The 22,251-nt window shown below is 53.6% G+C and overlaps 1 protein-coding gene across 1 annotated transcript; it reads right to left on the bottom strand.

Annotated features, from left to right (window-relative positions):
- Window positions 1-818: 818 nt before the first annotated feature.
- On the bottom strand, window positions 819-21,307 carry MFSD4A (major facilitator superfamily domain containing 4A). Its single transcript, XM_064635543.1, has 10 exons — window positions 20,886-21,307; window positions 14,867-15,065; window positions 14,499-14,738; window positions 8,190-8,358; window positions 6,549-6,664; window positions 5,469-5,642; window positions 4,041-4,188; window positions 3,331-3,401; window positions 3,041-3,161; window positions 819-1,927 (listed from the first exon to the last, which is right to left on the bottom strand). Exons 1-10 carry the CDS (start codon window positions 21,290-21,292, stop codon window positions 1,863-1,865), a joined length of 1,710 nt encoding a protein of 569 aa, XP_064491613.1. The 5' UTR covers window positions 21,293-21,307; the 3' UTR covers window positions 819-1,862.
- Between the last annotated feature and the right edge of the window lie 944 nt (window positions 21,308-22,251).

The raw sequence follows: 22,251 nt of genomic DNA, 5'->3' as shown, positions 1-22,251 counted from the left end.
GGCTGCAGAGATGCTCTCGTGGTGGGAGGGGCTCAGGAAGGACACTTTGGGGTGGGGTTTTCTTTGCTGCAAATGGGTTTTGCACACACACAGGCTTTTTTCCAGGAGAGTAACAGTGGCATCCTGTGGAGCTGGAGAAGAACTGCAGCACATCCTGCCCGGGGTGGAATCTGCTCTAGGATTGGAATAGAATCATGGAATGGTTTAGGGAAGGGACCTTAAACATCATCCAGTGCCACCCCCTGCCACAGGCAGGGACACCTTGTTTGCTCCAAGCCCCATCGAGCCTGGCCTTGGACACTCCCAGGGATGGAGAAGCCACAACTTCTTTGGGTTATTTCCGTTTTTCCAAGCAGTTTTTTCCCTAAAATATCTTCACAAGCCCCCACAGATGGTTCTGTGGAAACAGCCTCAAGAGCTGGTGAGTTAAGGTGACTTTGTACCTGAAGGTGAGTGTATGAAGCAAATGCAGAACAGGTAAATGCAGTTAAACTCTGGGTTTAGCTCATCCCTCTGCCTCACATCCCAGAATTAGAACCTAATCTAGGATTCTCTAATGAAACTAAACCCAAATTCAAGGCCAGGTTTGGAGCAGCCTGGGCTAGTGGAAGTTGTCCCTGCCCGTGGCAGGGGGGTGAAATAAGAGGTTCTTTTAAGGTCCCTTCCAACCAGACCACTCTGGGCTTCTAGAAATGCTAAAAAGAGTTTAAATTAAAACAGCTGGTAAATTCAGGCTGAGTTTAAAAACTGGTTAACTGAAGGAGCTGATGGTCTTGGCCAGAAAGAGCTGGAGGTACCCGAGTCCAGGCACGGGAGAATTTAGCAATCAATCACCTTTAATTAAACACTGCTTTATATACACACATACATATGTACATCCACATACAGCAGTTAAAGCAAGAAGAACATGTCCAATCACTCACTGAAGGAGGAGCTGTTTGGAGCTTTTACATTCCTCTAAAGCCAGTCCTTCCCCCGGAGCTGGAGCAGGCCATGCGTGGGCTATGAGAGTACCTTACACAAGGCACCTGGATGAGAATATTGCACAGGAAAAGCAGCTGGAGACTGGCTCCCAAATACCTCTGGTGAAAGCTTCGGTTGGAAGCTGGAAATAAAACCACCCTAAAGGACACTGCCACTGCAGCAGCTGAAGTAAGTGACTGACTTAAAGCAAAACAAACCCATCACAACTCATTCTTTAAAAAAAAAAAAAAGGAAAAAAAAACCAAAACAAAACAAAAAAAAAAGGAAAGCAAATGATTGTAATAATCAAGAGGCCTGAGCATGCTGAGTAAGACACTGTCTTAGTGAAGGTGTTTGTAAGTGTGGAATATACAGGAATCAAGTGTGCAAATACAGACAGTGTGGAACTGTTCCCCTGTGGGAGGGTGAATGGAGGTGACATCGACTCGAGTCCATGTTGCACAAAAATGAATTAAAATCCAGTATTGTGCTGTAAATTCAAGGGGCTCCTGTACATTACAGGCCAGAAAAATAATCTGTTCAATTCCTTAACTAAGCCAGGAGACATTCAGTCACAGGTGGAGCAGAGAGAACCTCTTCCTTCCCACCCTCCATCCTGAACAGGTAAGGAAGTTCATTTACAGGAGGAACTGTTGGGAAATCCTCTCTGCTCACACCTTTCAGGTGGCACTTAAAGTCCTTCTGGTCCCAGTGCCACTGGCAGCTCGTGCCACGGTGTTTTTGGGATGTTTCCTTGATTCTCACTTACCCAGTTGAATGTGCTTTTGATTGCAGAGAACTTGCATGATTCAGTCATTAAATGTTGAAATCATCCTCGAGAGCAATGCTTAATTGGGGGGGGGGATGGTTTATTGCTTGTGTAGAGCTTGGCCACTTCCTCAGCGCTGGTACTGCCCCGTGTCCTCTGGCACTGCTGCTTTGTCGGGAGAGGCATCGTCCAGCTCTGCAGAAGGGACATGAAATACCTGAATGTGCAGTTCTACTGAGCTTAAAGGGGGTGGGCATGAGCTCTCCCAGACAGGAATGGTGCTTTTCCATCACCCACCACAGGAGCTTAGTGCACTGGTCATGGAAGGAAGTCACTGAGGTTGGAAAATCCCTCCAAGATCCGAGTCCAACCTGTGCCCGATGCCCACCTTGTCCCCCAGCCCAGAGCACTGAGTGCCACATCCTTGGACATCTCCAGGGGTGGGGACTCCAAACCTCCCTGGGCAGCCCCTTCCAGTGCTGCCTGAACATCCTTTCCACAACAAAATTCCCAGTGTCCAACCTGACCCTCCCCTGGCACAGCCTGAGGCCGTTCCCTCTCCTCCTGTCCCTCATTCCCTGGGAGCAGAGCCCGACCCCCCCCGGGGGTCCCCCCTCCTGTCAGGGGGTTGCAGAGCCAGAAGGTCCCCCCTGAGCCTCCTTTTCTCCAGGCTGAGCCCCCCCAGCTCCCTCAGTTCTCCTGGTTCTCCAGCCCCTTCCCCAGCTCCATCCCCTTCCCTGGACATGCTCCAGCCCCTCAATGTCCTTCTTGTCTTGAGGGGCCCAGAACTGGGCACAGCTCTCCAGGTGTGACCCCACACAGCCCCAGTCACCCCTTTCCTGCACCCTGGACATGTTTTTCCCTGTCCTACTCTGCTCCTATTGCAGGAGGTGCTTAAAAAAACAAACAGCCTCTGCAGACTGAGGTGATAAGCAAGAAATCCTTTATCAGTGAGGCTTTTTTCAAGAGCCTGACAGCTGCCCTTGGATAGCAGACCCACTTGTTCCCTGGATTTCAGCCAGGAAACAGCACAGGGAAGCTGGTTCAGTCTCTCTCTCTCTCTCTCTGAGATCCACAGACCATTCCTACTTTTCCCCTCGCTTCTCCAACAGAAAAGAAAGCAAACCCCGGGTTGTGGCTGCCAAGGCTTTGTGGGCAAGTCAAAGCAGGAAAAGGGGAGAGGAAGCAGCAGAAAAATAAACATTTCCTTGCATTTTGCTGGAGTGCTGGGCCCTGGCTCTGTGGTGCTGCAGGTGCTGCTCTTCCTTCCATTCCAAAAGCAGGGCTGAGGGGCTGGTGCTTTCTTACCTGGAGAGGGCTTGGGGTACATCCTGTGGAAAAACACCAGGAAGGCGTAGAAGGTGAAGGCCAAGCATCCAAAGATCATCCCACAGACCAGGAAACTGTAGCTGCCCCGATCATGGATAATCTGCAGTGGGAAGGGAAATGGGAAGGGGAACAGACATCACCAGAGCACTCAGATACCTCAGCCAGGGGGGATAACTCGAGGGTCAGGCAGTGCTTCTTCCCCAAAACCAGGACTAAAGTTTTGACTTTAAAATTCCAGTCGGTTTTTTTGCCCTGTCTTGCCTACTCACCGAGCCCACCAGCAGCTGCAGGACCATCTCCCCAATCCCAGCTCCAGTCACCAACACGGTCGTGGCACAACCTGCAAGGAAACAGTGCAAGGAACAGGTGGGACAACCAGCAGGATCAGCTTTAAACTGCTCTTCCAGGGACCTCCCCACACAAGAGTTCCAAATACTCAGTGCACGTCCCCACTTAACGTTGAAAATGCCTCTGCTCACCTGCAGCAGTGCAGAAAGGGGAAAGTTTAAGCCAAAAAAAAAAAACAAAACCAACCAAATCTCCCTATCCCTTGTCTCTGTTGGCAGAGGTGATGTTGCTTCTTGCTGGAAAGATTCTCATTTTTCTGTCTCACTGCCCCTGAGACAGAGGTTGGCAGAGCCCTCCTGGGACAGCTGCCCAACTGGTTTGCAGTTCACTGATCATCTGATGATGTTTTCAAAACTTATCTCCCTGTAAAACCCCTAAAGCAGCACTCGTGTGAGCCTGAGATCCCTAAAGCTGCAGGAGAGCAGGAACCAGGCTGGATCCCTGCCTGGGGAAGTTATCAGCCAGCCAAGCAGGGCTTGTTACAGCCTGGGTTGGTGACTCCAAGCTTGAACAAACAACTCCAAAGCAGCTCTTGCTTCCAGGCCTCCTCCTGGGCACCCCTGGGGAGGGAAGGAGCTGCTTGGGGTGATGGTATCTGAGCAGGCAGAGGTGTTCCCAAATCCCTGCTCACCCTGGTACTGCAGGATGTCCTCGGTGTAGGCCAGCATGCTGGGGAAGGTGCTGCTCAGGAACAGCCCCAGGGAGGCTGTGCCCACGAACAGGAAGACGACGCTGGAGGAGAAAATCAGCAGCAGGAGGAAGGTTATGAGGACCCCAACCTGCGAAAAACACACGTGGAGTGAGAGGAATGCTGAGCTGCAACAGGCTCTGGGGTTTATTTCTGATAGGAAAAATTGCCTGGAAAAGAAAATACGCTGAGAAAAGACCAGTCTTTGAGAAAACAAAGTCACTGCACAAAAAAAATCCATCTGGCTTTCAAGAATTTGGTAATATTTTTATAGCAGGAATTTATAACATAACTCGGTTTTACATCTCAACTTCATTACGTAGAAACTTAAGACTGTACCTGAAAAAATACTTATTGATATTTAATATTTTAAATAATTGCTGTAATAATAATAATTAATCGTGGCTAGGCTTTGCAAACGAAGATTTGGGAAATAATAATTAATAATAAAAGGTGTGTAAATATCGATACATAACATTGAATAAAATAATAATTAATACAGTAGTACTGCTCCTCCCATGATATTTCAATCGCTAATAATTCTTTAACCTGAGTAAGATTTAACTGCTGAATGAGACTTAACTCACTCTCAAAGAATTAACTCTCAGGGCAGAGTCAGCAGAGGGAGCTCTGAGATTCCAGCTCGTACTGAATTAATTGTCTCAGCTCTGATTGGGGCTCATTTGCACGAGCTCAAGGGAGATTTGGGCTCCGAAGAAGCTGAATTGGAGCTGCCGTTCGTGTGACCCTGCAGTGCCAGCTCCCAGCGCTGCACAGGGGGCAGTGCCAGCCAAGGGAATTTTTACTCAAAATATCCCAAAATGTCTCTTCTCACCACCCCGTGCTCGGCCTCACGGTATTAGCTGGGAAACTCCCCACCAGAACAACTTCTGGGTTAAATAAATTGTAAATTAAATGCCTTCTCACTCCTTTCTTCTTCTTCCTAAGAAGTGGGAATGGGATCATCTCCCTCCCTGTTGTCCTTACACCTCCTGAAGGGATTCCTTCCCCTTTCTCCAAGTGAATGTGTGTCACTAATTTAAGCCACCTCACACCACGCTGGTTTCTCTGACGACTGCTGCAGTCTAAGCAGAGAATTTATGGAATGATCTGCCTTCCCTTCCCCATGGAATTAACCTCCCTGTGTGCAAAGTAAAGGAGGCTGGCAGACACCTTCCTGGGCGCTTTCCCAGCTCTAACACCGGGTTAACCGAGGAGTTTGGGCTCTGAAAAGTTCCCCAGTCAAGTTTTAAGCCTGGAGGGCCCCTCGTCCAGTCCTGCCTGGTGCAAACCTGCCCCAGAGAGGAGCTGGAGCTCTGAGGCAGCACAGTGGGGTTAAACCAGGACTAAAGCAGCTAAACCCAGCCTTACCACGTTGATGAAGACCATGGTTGCCGGCTTCATGCGGTAGGACACGGGGATGGAGATGAGCCTGCCCAGGGTGATGAAGCCCCAGAAGAGGCTGGGCAGGTACCCGGCGACCTTGTGAACCACGGCCAGGGGCTCCTCCACGGCGTAGCTGTACACGAAGCCTGAGTACTCCCCCTGCAGGGAAACAAAACATCCTGTCACAGGGCGGGGATTTAACCTGTCCCTCACTCGTTCTGGGTGGAGAGCCATGAAGGAACCTGCTCCCAAGGCTTGGCAGCTTCCACCAGAAGCAGAACACGGGACTCAGCCTTAGTCCAGCCTCAACAGCAACAGCAGAAATGCACACTGAGCTCTATCTGCAGAGATTCTCTCTCCCCCAGGGGCTTCCCCTGTCCTTCTGGAATTCCATACTCTCCAGACATTACATTTAGAACCAGGAGTTGATCATCCCTGAAGATGATCATTGCCATCCCTGTCAGCTGCTGTGTAACCCCACTCACCTCAGCACCCTCATTAACACCCTGCTAAGACCCAGCAGTGTTTTACCATGAGACAAAGGAAAAGAACAGCATCTTGCCAGCCAAGAGAGAGCCTTCCCTGCCTGGACAGACATGCCACACGCAGCAAACCCCAGCCAGGGCCAGGCTGCCAGGCCACTGCAGGGCTACACCAGCCCCACGTGTTCTCAGCGTGGATTTTGGGGGCTCGGGAGACCCCTCAAGCAAAGAGCCACCATTTCTTCTGAATCAAAATGAAGCTGTTCTTGCCTCTTGGCTGAAGCAAGACCTCTGCTGAGCAGACAACACAGCTCCAGCTCTAACCCAGCTGTGCTCAGTGGTTTTAGCAATCCAGCTGCAACACCCCAGAGCCCAGGAGGAGCCAAAAAAGCCTCCCCAGAAGCAGGACACACATCAGCCTGGCTGGGATCAGCTTGGAATGATCCTGAGCCCCAGACCACTGCCTGGCAGACCCTCGTGTCCAGCCCACTGCACGTGCTGGGGTTGGGCTGTTCCAAGAGGTTTGGGAGGAAGAAACCACAGAGCTTTGCTCAGACAAGACCCCTCTGTCAGCTGAACTCACCACAATCCCATCAGTCATGAAGAGAACGAGAGCCCCAGTGACGTGGACTGCGAAGTAGGTGTAGGAAGCCCCTCTGAAGTTCCTGCTTTGGCAGCAGCTCAATAAGTCGTCGTGACCTGGTGGAAAACAATGCAAAGCAAACTCAGCTGGGGGGTCTGGGTGGTTGCCAGCCCTCAGTGGGGATTTGTTTTGTGCCCAGATTCACTGTGGATGTGGGGCACTGCTGACCTTGGCTGGCACCACCTCAGCTTTCCCCACCTCTGAGCTTTCAGCAGGCAGAGGGATGAGTTTTTGGGCTGCTGTCCACAGATTGGGATCCCAGCTCTCCAGGGAACCTGCCACCCCTCTTACTGTAGCTGCTTGTGCTCCTCTTCCCATTTAGGGCCCCACATTGCTGGCCCTGCTCTGACAGGCAATAAACCCAAGCCCACCCAACCACAGCACTCAGAGCCCCTCACCCCTGGAACCCCCACCCAGGAGTGGGTTTATCCCAAATTCCTGGGATAAATAATATTTAACCAAGCAGGCCAGCTTTGGGAAAGAGAGTATTAAACACCCACAGCTCACTGTCACCCCAGCTGAAGAGACCCCTGAGAGCCTGGTAAAGCTGGGGGTGAGGGCCCCAGGAATTCCCAGCCTGCCCATCCTTGTGCTTGTAGCACAACTCCTCTGGGATGGGTAAGGGGCTGGCATTGAGGTGGCAGCACGTGGAGTCCTGTGCAGGTGAGATTTGCTCCTGCATGGCAAGGCTGGAACTGTCCCTGCTGTGGGGCAGGAGGGGTTTCACCAGCACAGATCCCAGATCCCAGCAGTGAGTTTACAGCTTTCCCCCTTCCCTAAGGGTTAATCCCAGCTGCATTTAAGAGGACGATGGGGATCTGAAGAACATGAAGCTCCAGGGGGTTGTGGGACACTATCAGGTGTTATCAGACAGCAGGGAATCCACTCCATCAGGGACACCCCCAACCCTTCCCTGCAGCACATCTCCACTGCCCCCACCTTCAAGCATTCCCTAAAATTCCCTTTTACTGCCCAGGTAGAGCCATCTCTCCAGAAACAACACTGAACACTCCCCTGACAGCCCTAAGCCATGTTTACTTCCGAGATTCACTAATTAACCAAAGAATTTACTTTGATATGTTTCTCCTGGGTAGCAAAGAACAATGTCACCATTGTCCCCAAAGCAGGGTGTAGTCACAAGCTCAAGAGCAAACTGTTGCTGGATTTAACTTTCCCCCCCTCAAACAAGGGCACTGGCCTTATTCCTTTCCCATAAAAATCAGTGCCTGCAGCACAATGGCCATTTTTAAACTGAACAGCCTGACCCCGAACCAGGGGGAACCAAGGGGCACAACGTGTGTTTAAAGGTAGCCCAAGGTTAGTTTTAGGAGAAACACAGGCTGGAGTTCTAATTAGGATTAGGATTCTAATCTCTGTTCAGGGCTTCCATCTAATTTGAGGGTAATTGGGCACCAAATGGGTTGTTTGGATTGTCTGAGTGCTCCTGGATTAGATTCATGTGTACACTTTGGAGAGTTCCCTCCTCAGACAATAGCGCTGGATGTCCCTTGTTAACCCCAGACACGCTCAAAGGTGGCTTTTTCCCCCCAAAATCCGTGTGTGGGAGCGGCTCGGGCTCACCTGCAGCTGCCGGGGGTCTCTGCGCGGGGGTGGAGAGCTCGTCCTTGTCCCCGGGCCGCGTCTCCAGGGCCAGCTCGTCCGCCGAGAGCAGCGGGTGGCTGCTGCCGCTCCAGCACGGCACCATCCGCTCCTTGTAGAGCAGCAGGAACACGGCGATGGGCACGGGCAGCTGCGGGCACACACGGGCACTGAGCACCGCGAGCCGGGCACACACAACACCCGGGCACACACAACACCCGGGCCCGGCAGCTACAAAGGAGGTGCCCCCCAAGAGCAAAAGCAAAGGCTGACAACTGACTATAAAAAGCCTTAAATGCTTTTTATTGTATCCACACTATTTTGTTTTATTTCTATTTTATAAACATATTTATATTCTATAAACATATTTATATTAATAAATATATTTATTATATATTATATATTATATAATACATTATATAGAATTATATTATATATTATATATTATAAATATATTTATATAAATACATTATAAATATAGAAATATAGAAATATATATAGATAAATATATTATAAATATATTGTAGATATATTTTATATATAATATTTAATATATAATAACTAATATATAATATATAGTGAATATATAATAAATATATTTATAATATATAATAAATATATTTATAATAATACATTGTAAATATATAAATATATAATATATAAAAATATATAAATATATTATAAATATATTTATAAATATATTTTATATTTATTTTATTTATTAATTTTATTTTTAATATATTTAATATTTATTTTATTTATTTATTTTATTTATTTTATTTTAATATATTTATAAACATATTTTACATTTATTTTATTTTTAATTTATTTTAATATATTTATAAATATATATAATATATAATATATAATAAATGCATAATAAATATATTTATAATATATACTGAATATATTTATAAAAATACATTATAAATATATTTATATATAATATATATAAATAGATAAATATATTATAAATATATTTATAAATATATTCTATATTTATTTTATTTATCCACACACATTTATATTTCATTGAAAAGTCTGAAGTGAGCCTGAAACAAAAGTCACCCATAAAACACTTTTGGTTATTTATTCTGTGCTCTGATGTAATAACATGTAATTTCTGTGCAGGGTTTCCCAACTCAGACTGGTGACCCAGCTGGTACAGGAATGGCAGGTGAGGGGAAGGAGCCACTGTGGGAGGGATGGAGCTTGTAGGGAGATCGTAGACAGGGGGGGAAATAAAGCAAGTGGAGAGAAATCCTGATCTGCTGGAGCATCTCCAGCCAGTCCTGTGGGATGGGAACCACTCACCTGGGACTGGGAACAGGGACACTGAACAGAAGGCACCGAAATACAAACCTCAGGAGGCACCAAAACCTTCCAGGGTCCAACATTTGGCCACTTCTGCCCAAAGAATAAAACAATAGAGCAGCTCCTGCCCGGGGGAAGTTCTAACGGGAGACCTTTTGTGGCTGGAATTGTCTGCGAGGGAAGAGCAAACTGCTCCAAGACACAGCCCCAGCCATTAGCAGAGGTTGCTCAGCATCTCCTGAGAGATGAGCTCGTGGTTCCCAGGCCAACAGCGACAGCTCAGCTACAGCTGAGCGACTCCAAAGAGCCCCTCTGGCCCAGGAGGGACCTGGGAATGAGGACAGGGGAGCCCCCAGCACTGCTGGGGCTGCCTGAGAGCCCCCCGTTTGTCCAGGGATGCTCCCAGCACAGGACAGCCCCGTTCCCTGCAGTCCCACCCCACATTCCCCTCCTGCCCGCTGCCAACACACCCGGGCACCGTGGGCTCGTCCCTGCCCTCTGCACCCACCAGGCAGCAGCCACAGCACCAGATTCCCTGGCACTGGTGCTCCCGGGGGATGAGCCTGCTCCCTGCACGCTCCCACGACTCGGTGGTGCCTCCGAGCCCGGAGGGAATTGCTCTTTTTTTTTTTTTGTGAGAAAGCAGAGGGAAGCCAAGGGAGCTGTCCTGCCCCTCGCCGTCACAACCCGGCGGTGTTTACTCTGCCACGGGCTGGGGGGGAAAAAAAAAGCCAGGAAATCCTAAGTGACAGCTCATTCCCTTGTTTTCTACATGTCTGCGAGCAAGTGTGAGCTCCAGCTCCAAATTTCCTGCCTTTTGTTGGCTCGTGGCACGATTTAAATGTATGGAGAATTCCCCCCCACACACACACCCCACCCCGCCTCTCTCGCCCTCAATTCATTTACGAGTCTTCATTGTTCTGGGAACAATGGGAATAGGAACAGTTAGTTCGGTCCCATGGAAGAAAAACGCATTTGCTTGATAGTTCTGATCCTTCCGGAGGTCAGGACCAGATTTTTATTCTTCTAAATTGCAGATTTTGCAAAAAAACCCAAAATCTACCCACGCAGAGGGACTGGCCATACAGATAAGGGCCCTGGGCACTTCCAGACTTCAGGAGCACTTGGTGTCTCCACAGAAAAGGGACCCAGTCTGGGAATCCTCAATTCCCAAACCGGAGGTGTATCCCTGCTCTCCACACCCTCATCTCTAGGGCAAGCAGGTCCCTTTTGCTTTAGAGCTTTAGGTGCCTTTTTTGTTCCATTTCTGGCACTTCACCTGGGGGACCACCTGGCCCACGGGAGGGTCCAGCCCTGGATCTGGGGTGGGCACAGGGGAGGGAGCAGCACGAACACAGTTCTTACACGGGCAGCTGGAGAAGAGCAAACACAGGTCTCACCAAGCAAAGGGATAAATCCCTCCTGGAGAGGAGCAGCCTGCCCTGACTGCAGGACAAGGACAGCTCAGGGACTGTCCCTTCCACTGCCACGAGCTGGTGCTGAGCCCCTCTCCCCATCCCCAGTTCCCCATCCCCAGCTGGGGAGGTTGGGTGGTGAGGATGAGCCTCGCTGGCCCCTGGAGTTGGGACACAAGCAGGGCCACTGTGTTTATCCTGTTTATCCAGGCAGGATCCTGTTACTCAGCTCCTAAAGCAGCTTTGGTTCTCTTGGGGATGACCCTTGGCTGTGTCTGGGCTGTTTGGCACGAGGCAAAGAGCTCCCCAAACCCTGCAGGGAGCCCAAACAGCCAGAAAAAGGAGATGAGCCACAGCACAAACCCCAAAACAAGGACACCGGTCCCCAAAGCACCACCCTGCAGAGCCCACAGTGTCCCACACCATCCCCAACCCCACCAAGCTGCACCCCCAGTCCCATCTCCCACCAGCCCCCCCTCCTGAGCTGGCATTTGCTCACAGACTCTCTGCCCGGGTTCATTTTGCTGCTTTCCTGCCTTTTTCAGCAGGTTTTCGTTTTTTCCAAGGGGGGAGAGGGGCACCTGAGCATCCCACCAGGAGCCTGAGGGAGCCAGAGGACCAACCAGGCAGCAGGACCCAACACTCCAGCCTCCACTTGCCAAATTCCCAGGGTTTTTCCTTCCCCTGGCAGCTTTTAACCACCCTTATGAGCTCAACAAGTTGCTGCATCCCACAGACAATGTGGGGATAATCCAGCTCCTTCCCTCCAGCTGCTATTTCGGTCTCTATCCCCCAGGAACACGGGATCATTCCCTGCTATTGTATCCAGGCTACTCTGGAGCAACCTAAGCACAATGGAGTGTCCCACACTTCCCCTGGGAAACCACCTTCCGGACAAACACATCCCTCTCAGAGGAACATTTTTCCTGATTTCCAGCCCCTTGGAACGGGCTGGATGATGAAATTTCCGTTCTGTGGGAAAACTGAATTTTAAAATATTGTTTTTCGTTCCAAATCTGGACGAAAAGGCGAAATTTTTTCTCTCAGAACGAAAGATTTTGGCTGGGGAGTCATCCAAGCCCTTTGTTTTGATTATGTTGAGCTGCTGAATTTTTACTAAAGCAAAGCCATTTTTGCTTCAATGACATCAACAAGCTTTGCACATCACACTGGTGCCAGAGTCAAATTGAGACACTTCCACTTTAAACAAAAAAAGCAAGAACTCAAAATGAATCATTTCAGCTTGTGTCTTGTCAGAATACACACGGCCCTGCGAAAACTGGGGTGGAAATGGGGGGTTTGAGCGTTTTAAAACAGAGTTGCTGCCCTGAGTTTCCATTTCTATGGAACCCTGGGGGTTTAAATACCCCTCACCATCATCTCCCCCCCTGATATTCACACCTCAAAGAAGGGTCAGCAGGTTTGGAGCTCAGCATCCCCAGCAGGGCTGGCTTAGTTTAAACAAGGAATAAAGTCAGTTCCCTCAGTGAGGATTTGGGAAAGGCAATAACAGCTTTGGCACAGGGACACGCTCCAGAGCTGTGCACATCCAGCTCCCCCACTCTATTTGTGTTTGCCTTAACCCCCATCCCAAAAACTGGTCTCCAGCACCCCAGACTCCCTGCTGTATTCCTGGTATTCCTGCAGCCTGTGGGAATTGTGCATTCAGTGTGGGCACACCACTCCCAAACCACCCACACGAGCAAATGGCACTGGAGCACGTCGTGATGCACGAGCCCAGCTCCCAACCTGCTGGGCACAGCCTGTGGGCCCATCCTGCCCCAAAATGCCCCCAGGACACTGCTGGGAACAGAGGGGCTCTGGCAGCCACCATCAGTGCTCCGGATCTCAGACCCGCTGTGGGGTTCAAAGCAGGCATTAAACTGCTGCTTCAAAACTAAATTAGTCTGCCCAGAACTGACTGGCAAAGGAGATAAGGCTCCGGTGTAATTAAAAGCACATTTCCCATGGCATAGGCAGAGCTGGAGGTAATTAAAGCTCTTTCTCCTCCCAGGCAGAGCATTCTTTGCTACTTCTGCACAGAAGCTCATTACAGCCCCTGCCCAGCTCCTTCACCTGCCTGGTCTCCTCCCCTCAGGGAGCTGTGAAAGCCCCTGCATGAGGTGCACTGGGGTAAGTTTTAGTTAGAACTCTCAGAAAATGGGAGGAACACGAGGAAACCTGTTCCCTTTGCCCGGTGCAGAGTGGTGAAAGATCCAGGGACAGGGAGAAGGAGCACCCACACATCCTCATGCCTTGGCAGCAGGGCAAGGGCTGAGCTTCAGAGGGGAGGGGAAGGAGGCTCTGGGGCTGCAGGGCAGGCAGGAACCAGGAGGTCCCTCTGGCAGGATCCCCCTTCACTTCTCCTGCAGGAGCTCCCCAGGTGAGCAAAGGGGCACCAGCTCAGCTGTCCCTGCCCTGGCAGATCTTCATAAGCAGAGAACAGAGCATTTTATGGCCAGGGCTCCAGGGGCTGGGCTCTGCTCTGCCCTCGGGGCACCCCAGGACTCCCACCCTCAGGGGTTCCCATCCAGGAACCATACCCAGGCTTGGCATCAGCCCTGGCACGAACAGCACCACTTGGCAGGGCTGATGTTCCCCGCACCAACACGCTGTGCTCTTATCACCCCACATCTCCATGGACCATTAGACACAGGCTGGGAGGGCTCCTGCTGCCAGGGCAGGGACAGCAGCAGCTCTGCTGCAGAGGGACTGGAGATGGGCATGACACAGCCACAGCCCTGCCAGGCTGTGCAAGGGACCAGCTGGATTCCACCCTGCTGGGGTTGGGTATTAACCAGAGGCAGGGAACAAAGGCCAGGTTGGATGGGGCCCTGGGCACCCCTGGGGTGGTGATGGCATCCCTGCCCACGGCAGGGGGTGGAAGGAGGTGATCTTTAGGCCCTTCCAACCCAAATTATTCTGTGATTCTATTCTAGGATTCTAAAAGAGAGCCCAGGGGCTGCAGGAAGGAGCAGCTCGCTGGGGATCCCCTCTGGGACTCAGCAGGGCAGGGGAAGAGGACGGGCACTGAATCCAAAGGAAGGGCCACGGGGCCTCTACATCTGCTGTGATACACCAGGAAACACAATAAATAGGCAGAGACACCCTGACCAAGCTTTCAGTTCACTGATGGGCACTTTGCTGGGAATGTTTTGGACAACCCCCTCCTGACACACCGTCCCCAGAGCACTGAGCTCCTCCCCAGCTGACTAGGGAGGAAGACCCTGGGGGTCTGAGTGCAGTTTGCTGGTCTAACTCCTGCTCAGGGGATGCTGGAGGTACAAACTGCTCCCAGAGGGCTCAGACAAATCCCTGCAGGATGGTCCCTCCACCCCACCCCGTCTGACCACTGCAGAGTCCTGCCCTGATGGAACCCGGGCACTTGGCAAAAAATGAACCTTTTCTGTGGAGCAGCACAACCATCCTCGTGCCTCTCCCCATCCCCAGGAGCACCCAACAGGCACCAGCACCCCCCAAACCCTACAGCCTCCCACAAACCCGAGGAGCAGGGATCTTCCCAACCAAGATCCCAGGGCACTCCAAGATCCCAGGCACTTACATTGATGAGGGCCATGATCCAGAAGGCGTAGGAGACCCGGGTCACCACCATGCCCTTCATGGGCAGGTCGTAGTGGGACAGGTTGCCCGGGTGGTGTGGCACCAGGGACTTTCGGATGTGAGGGAGGTTGCTGGAGGCGTTGGCTGTGGAGTTGGACAGGATGCAGTTGGTGTCTGACAGGAAGGGGTCGGCTATGAGGGGGCTCAGCAGGGCCCCAAAGCCCACGAAGAAGTGAAGGGCCTGCAAGAGAGGAGACCCACGAGTGGAAGAGCGGGGTCACTGCTCTGCAGGGGGGTGGCAGAGCCCCTCCCTCCTCTCCCTCCGAGGAGGAAGCACAGCCCCAGGGCAGGCACAGACCCCACACCCACCTGCAGGAAGATGGCAGAGTCCTTCTGGTAGATCTTCACCAGCTGCATGTTGGAGATGGTGTCGATGCACCCCATGGCCAGCCCTGCCACAGCCATGACCACAGCCAGCACCACCACATTGTGGCACAGGGGGATGATGGCAAAGACCAGGGAGATGGCCAGGGAGGAGGCAAAGAGTGCAAACAAGGACTGAGCCAACCTGAGAGCGGGGAAGAGGAAGGACAGGACAGGATTAGTACCACTAGAGCAGCACCCACACCACACCTGCCCCCTGCCCCCAGCTCCAGGGCAGGAATTAGCAGGAGAAGCACCCACAGGCTGCAGCTCCAACTCAGTGCAGCTCCAGCACGTGCCCTTCTGACAAGAGAAGGGAAATACCACCCACCCTTCACCCCAGTGCCCCCACATCACCACCACAGCCAGCCCTGGGCACTGCCACCTCCTGTGGGGAGGGTGATGCCCCAAGGAGGCAGATCCTCCACCCAGCTTTTTGAGTAACCATCCCTCCAAACCCACGGGCCGTGTGTTTCCAGGCCAAACAATCCCCTCCCCTCGCTAACTGGGCAGATCTGGGAATGCCAAGGGACGTGGGCACGGGCAGGTGGGGCCACACTGTGACTTTTGAGCAGCTCTGGGTCATTTCTCTCTCGTGTATCACACGAGAGCTGCTGGCACCCACAGCACTGTGTCATCCCAGACCTGTCCTGCTCACAGGGCAGCCACTGCAGCTCCCTCTCCGTGCCCTGTGCCATCTCTGTGTTCCGGCAGCATCACCTCTCCTCCCGGCACGACAAGGTGGGATTCAGCCCTGCGGCCACTCCCCGTCAGAGGAGCCCCGGGGCCGTGCGTGGCCGAGGCAAAGGCGGTGTGTCCCCTCCCGGGTCTGGCAGCAGCTCCCGGGGGGAGCCGGGGGAGCCAGAGAGCAGCGCCCGGGCTGGCACCGCGCGGCCCCGGAGCTGCCAAGTGGGAAGGCAGGAAGGAAGGAAGGAAACAGGGACCAGACAGCGAAGCACTGGAACCAGCAGAGAGATGGGACCGTAAAGGCACAGCAGAGAGGGAACGGTACAAACCCTGGAGGAGCCGAGGGTGATGACCAGCAGCCGCTTAGTGAGCTGGTAATTAGCAATAATTGGGGTCTGATGGGGGGTGTGGGTCTGTCCACAGCAAAGGGCTCACAGGTACATCCCCAGCAAGGAGAACACCCTCATTTCTGCTCCACACCCTGCCAGCCAGGCAGGGGAAGGCGACAAGGAGGCAGAGGCTGGAAGCACAGCTGGGCACCTCGGTGCCACCCCTCCTGCCCTGCCTGCTCGTCCAGAATGGCCTGGCCTTGGGCATCTCACTGTGTTTCTGCGTGGCCCTCATCCATCTGCAGCCCCAGAGGGACTCGGCCCTGCACCCTCCCCGTGCTGCTGACACTGCACTTCCACAGCACCGCGGGGAAACGGGCCAAGGGCACCTCTGCTCTGCTCTGCTGCCCGGTGGCACAAACCTGGCCCAGCTCACCCATCAGCCAGCCCGTGCTGCAGGAGACAGCACCTCACCAGGCTGTGACTACTGATGGCTCCCTGACAGCAAAGCGGGGAGCCAGTGTGGGATTTCTGGGGGAGGGCGGGAGCCGGGCGGGATGTGAGATGTGCACAGTCACGGCAGCAAGAGCAGCTAACAAATGAGAGAGAGGCAGCCTCGGGCCTGGAGAGATGAGGCAGCTCTCTCCAGGGTACAGCAGGAGGGAGAGGCAGAGGCACCAGCAGCTGGTGCATCCAAGGCCGGGAGTGACGGGGAAAAGCACACGAGACATCCCAAAAATGCCTCTTCCCTCCCGCAGCCCCAGCGGAGCCACCACGGCACTGCCTGTGCTGGGCTGGGGAGCACCTTCCTTACTGGAGAGAGGCATTAATTGTGGATGATGTTGTGGCCTTAATAAGCACTAAAAATATCCCCTCAGTTTGCCCCAATGGGGAAAAATTCCTGCTTCCAGCCATAAGTTAAGAACACGGTTGTACCCCCCTGCAAACACCAGCAGCCCAGGGGGGAACACAGCCCTGCTGCCCCTTCCCTGGCTCTGGCATTAGGGGGGAGCAAGAAATTGCTGCCAGACGCCGAAGATGCAGCTGCAGGACACAGCTCAGCACCCAGGGAGGCACCAAACAACCATGGGAGGGATTCCTTTAGACACAACCCCCTCTGAAAGCATCCTTAAACGAGGTACCCCCTGACTTCCAGAGTACCTCGTGTCTTGATGATGCAAAACCAGTTCACCTCTCCCATGGGCTTAAAAAGCAGCCCTGCTGTCATGCCACAGCCTGGTCTCTGACACCTCTGTGTCCCCATCACTAACCAGTCCCCGTGCCCAGCACAGCTCTGCACCAGCTGTGGCGGTGCCCAGGGCAGGCTCCACTTCAGCAGAGTCTTGGAATGCCACAGACTCTGTTTCAGGACCACCCAGAGCACGCCCTGGCTCCATCACAGGGCCTGAGGGAAGGTTTAGGCTGATCTCCATAGGATTAGGATGGTCAGTTCTACAGCCAATCCTGCAGCCATAGCCAGCAAAGCTCCCCCTCTCCTTCCCTGGCTGTTCCCGTTGCAGCAGGCTCCCTTCAGCTCCAAGCACATTTTCCCTGCCCCCAGGGAGCGTTTTCTAAGCCACTCACATCAAGAAGAAAAATGATAATCAGGCTAACTCAGACTTGCAAAACTGATCATTAAAACCCCAAAGCCCTGAGGGGGCGAGGTGAGGACATGGCAGGGATTATCTCACATCAGCCTTCAGGTCCCCTTGTCTCCAGAGGAAGCACAGCCAGGCTCAGGGAGCATTGCCTGACATGCACAAGTCACTGGGCTGCTCTCTCAGCAACAAAAGGTTTTCCTTTGCAGGGAGAAGTGTCCTGTGTGCACCAGCCACATGCTGGAGCTGAAACCTGCAGAAGGTGGGAGCCTGAAGGGCAGGGAGAGAACAGGGGCAGCACTCTCAGCTGATGTGCTGTGGAGTGCCCCGAGGCAAAGATGAAAGGAGAGTAAAAGGGTCCCATCTCATCCACCCTCCAGGCCCTGGTGGGGGTCACTGTGAGTGGAGCCTCCTCAGGGCTCCAGCACAGCACCAGAGCCAGCAGTCCCCTCCTCTTCTCTGCTGAACACCAGTGGGATTAGCTCAGGGCTGACCCAAACACTGGGAGCAAAAGCAAGTGTTCGGCAGGACACAAAAATGCAGTTTCTGAATAAAACCCAACCACCTGGGGCTCAGGAGCTCAGTCACTTTGGTGCTTCTGCCATCAGTGTGTGGGGCACAGCAGCACAGAGGGAGTGTGATTTTAGCTTCACCAAGCAGGCCCAAAATCCAACAACGTGGGAAAGGAGAGTGGGAAGCAAGAGGGAGAGGGGCAGGGGATGCAGGAGAACAGAGCTCCCCCCTGGAGCCTGCAGTGCCAGGGAACTCAGGGCTGGATTACCCAAAAATCTCACCTCCCACTTGGGTTTCTGAGCCCAGGGAGGGCTTCAGGTCCCCCCAGCACTCCCACCCAACACAGCCTCACACCACATCAGGAGCTCCTGGGAATCCAGGGAATACCAGGAAACAAGAGTGTTCATGGTGCTTCCCACAGAGGAGCACAGGGTTCCTTGGAGGGGACACCAGCTCCTGCCAGGGCTCTCTGTGCTCCTGGAGCCTCTAAAACCACAGGGCAGCACCAGGGTTTGAGCCAGGGCTCTCACTCCACCTCAACCCCCACCCCACTCGTGCAAACACCTTGTGAAAAATCCGTATTTCCTGAAGCAGAGCTTGGTCACAACAGCAAAGCCCAAGCAGGTGTTACCAGAGAGCAGCAGCCTGTTGTGAACCTGAGGGTGAGTTTAAACAACACCCCTTGAACTACATCCTGCTCCCCCCCAGCCCTGACTCTGCACCCCCAAAGGAGGGACCAGCAGCAAACCCAGGACTCCAGCACAGAGCAAACCCATTATTTCTACACCCCTCAGGGAACCTCACAACGACAAACTTTTTTCTTCCCAAAAAATCTCACGTGAGAGGGAATTCTGGAGCTGGTTCTGGCAGCCCAGGCTCTTATTGAAGGGATTTGTGCCATCATTATGCTCCATGTCCCCAGTGCCAGGAGCAGGGACCACAGCCCAGCACTCAGCACCTTCTCTGGTCAGAGGAACCAAACTTTATTGAGGTCCCACCACCCACTTCTGCCACAGAATGCAGTGACAACGCTGCTGTCCCTCACGAGTCCATCTCTCAGGCCAATAGATATTTTAAGCAAAAGCCAAAGCCTGTGTTCCTCAGGCATCAGGAATCACACCCAGCTTGCAGCCAGACTTGGCTCGCTGCTCACAGGCAGCTCTTGGGATGCTCTAGAGCAGCTTTCCATGTCCTAACTGGAAAAGATGACCTGCCCAGTGCTCCTCCCTGCCTGGCACCAGGGCAGGCATAATTTGATTTATAAACCCACGGCAAGGCCCAGAAGCAGAAACCCTCAGCAGCAGGGACAGCTCAATGCATCCATCCCTGAAGAGGGGACAGTGCTGGAGCTCCTGGAGCCTGAACAGTTAATATTCCCATCCAAACCCACACATTTGTACCCTGGCAGGCTGTGAGTAACCCTCACAGTGCTCACAAGCACGAGTATCTGAAACTGCTCCCTCCTGCCTGGCAGGGCTGTCAGTCCTCAGCTGGGATTCACAGGCACTTCCCAAAACCTCTGTGCTCCAAGAGGCTGCAACCCCAGACACATCCCGGTTCCGCAGCGAACACACTCCTTCCCCCTCTGCCGCTGCAGAGTGAAAAGTTTGGGAATCTCCAAGCACAAAATCCCAAATGGATCTGCGCACCCGGAGCTTTGGTAGGAGCTGACAGCAGGAAACAATTCTGCATTTTCCTTCCCTGCTCCTTCAAACATATGCGAGGCAGCCCCGGGGGCTGGCAAAGGCTCTGCCTGCTGACCCAGCACTCTCCGATCCGTGTCAGACCCGTTCCCACGTGCCGTTCCCATTCCTGGGCACCCCACCTGGCACAGCCCCCCGGAGCAGCTCCTGCCTCTCCAGCCAGGACAGTTCAACGTGCCACGACGGCAAATTACAGGTGCTCAAACACCTCCCCCTTCAGCCGCCGCTCCCCAGGAGCGAAAACGCAAGAAACGTTTAACAAAGCGTTTCCCGACGAGCATTTTTAAAGGATTCGTGCAAAAAAATTCACCCGGCTCCGCCTCGCCCGTACACACGGGGTGGGTATCAGACACACGCGGAGCTGACACGTTACATCACCACCCGGAGGACCGGCGACAATGTAAATAATCAGCTGATTCTCACAACTGTCACCAAGCCTCAAATCAAACGCCTCTCCGGCGATCTTTAGGGCTGAGCCATCGCGGGTTATTTATTTTAAACACATCCTGGACGGAAGGCTCGGTGCAGATCCGTGGCTGGCCGTGCCCGGGTCTCTCACCAGCCCCTCAAATTCCCTGCTCGCCCCCAGCCCCTGCCCTCGCCCCCCACTCACATCCCGCCACGTGTTTGCCCAAACTCCCGGGAAGCACGACAAATGCCTCGATTTCTGACGCCGAGGTTGTTAAAAACACGCTTCGAAAAATATTTTTTTTTTTGCGGTAAACAATCGAGGTCGAGGAGAAACAAACACCCTCCCGGGAAGTTCTGGCTGTAACTTCACGCTAAGGCTATCGCCGCGCTGAGCTCCAGGAACAGGCGGCTCCTCTCCCAGGGGATGGAACCACACAAGGAGGAGAGCGGCACCCTCGGGAGCGGCTCCTGCCGGGAATCCCCCTCCCTCCGAGCGCTCGGGCGAGAGGGGCTGCGGACCCTCCGCGACGCCCACGGTCGCTCCGCTCGGGAATGGTTTTCCCACGCAGCATCCCGGCAAAGCCGGCGGGAGGGAGGCGAATCCCGGGAAAGGGGAGGAGGGGGGAGCTGGAGCTGCCCGCCCCCGAGCCGGGGTAAGGGAGGGGGGTCTGTGCGGAGCCGGTTCCCCCCCGCGGGAGGTGCGCTGAGTTTGCCAGGCGCTTACGTCCTCTTGAAGACCCCTCCGAGGCAGCTGCCGAGCAGGAGGCAGAACTGCTGGGAGAAGAAGACCCAGGTGATCTGGGAGAGGGAGCTCTGGGTCTGGCAGCGCAGGTCCAGCAGCGTGGGCCCCAGGAAGGCGATGCAGAGGCCGAAGCTGAAGAAGACGCTCCAGTAGGTGAGGGTGGGCTGCAGGTTCCTCCGGAACCGCGCCGACACCCGCTCGTCCCACCACATGGTGGGCGGCGGCGCGGGGCGGCCGCGGTGATGGGCTCCGGCGCTGGGCTCCGGCCCCGCCGCCGCCCCGCTCCCGAGCCCGGCCCCGCTCCTCCTTTGCGGGATGTGGCTCCCGAGCCCGCCGCGCCGGGCGCTGGCTCCGCCTCCGGGGCCGGGCGGAGCGGGGCCCCTCTCCATCCCCCGCCGCCCCCGGAGCCGCCCCGGCGGACCCCGGAGCATCCCTCGGGGGCTGGAAGGATCCCAAGCATCGCGTGTCCCCCCCTCCTCCTCCTCTTCCACCTCCTCTCTCCCAGTTCCCGCATCATCTTTCCAAAAGTGGGGCGACCCCTCTGCGTGGTGAGCGCACCCCGCGGTATTAAACTACAGGAACAGAGAGCACAGCCAAGCAAGGAAATCCAGAAATCTCCCTTTTTTCCTTTTTTTTTTTTTTTTCGTTTTTTTTCCCCTGCTGCCAGCCGTCCCTGCGGTCTCTCGCGCCCGTAAATAGGTGTCACCCTCCCAGAGAAACGCAATTAAAGTTGCCCCTTCCCTGAGATAAGAGGCACAGGATGGCTCGGGGCGGGGGGAGGGCGCGGGTTTTAAAGCCGGAGCAGTCGGTGCTTACGCAAAAGGTCTTCTCTAGAGGATGGGTTTATAAATATTTCACCTACTTTAGCTAGGAAAGACTGGCAATTTTTAGAACACTCTTTCCAGGCAAAAGCAGAATCGATGGAGCTCAGCCATGGTGGAGGGCTGGCTCCAGGTCCCTCCCTGGGCACAGGTACTCACCCATCCTGTGACCCGGCCCTCAGGAATGCTGCTCCGGGGCTGCAGGTGCTCATTTCCACCTGGCCAGAGCTTAATGTTTAGCTAATCCAAATTGCATCCAAGTCCTTGTTCTTCCGTGCCCGTGGCATCCACTGGAGTCTTCCCCAGGAGTGAGGAGAACAAGGTCACGTCCCCCTCCAGCACCCAAGTGAGCCAAGTGACCGTGGGGGGCAGTGGGGCAGGGGGGTCATTGCACCCCCACCCTCCCAACTGCCCCAAACTCACAACTCCTGGGGCCGCTCAGCACCTGCACTTGAAGCTATTAAACAATCAAAGGAGCAGCTGAGCTGCCTGGAGGGCTGGAGCAATGTCCTTGTCCTGTTTGACTG

Source organism: Pseudopipra pipra, chromosome 25 (genome assembly GCF_036250125.1).
Source record: "Pseudopipra pipra isolate bDixPip1 chromosome 25, bDixPip1.hap1, whole genome shotgun sequence".
Taxonomy (NCBI): Eukaryota; Metazoa; Chordata; class Aves; order Passeriformes; family Pipridae; genus Pseudopipra; species Pseudopipra pipra.
The sequence above is the reverse complement of the archived record's forward strand: the minus strand, read 5'-3'. Positions and strand labels throughout refer to the sequence as shown.

Bases quoted from the DNA above. Each gene is read 5' to 3' on its own strand.
- MFSD4A (XM_064635543.1), bottom strand. From the start codon at position 21,292: ATGGAGAGGGGCCCCGCTCCGCCCGGCCCCGGAGGCGGAGCCAGCGCC. The intron at 3,402-4,040 runs GTGAGCAGGGAT...GTTTCCTTGCAG, and splicing joins GGACATCCTGCAGTACCAGG to GTTGTGCCACGACCGTGTTG. The intron at 3,162-3,330 runs GTGAGTAGGCAA...TTCCCACTGCAG, and splicing joins TGCAGCTGCTGGTGGGCTCG to ATTATCCATGATCGGGGCAG.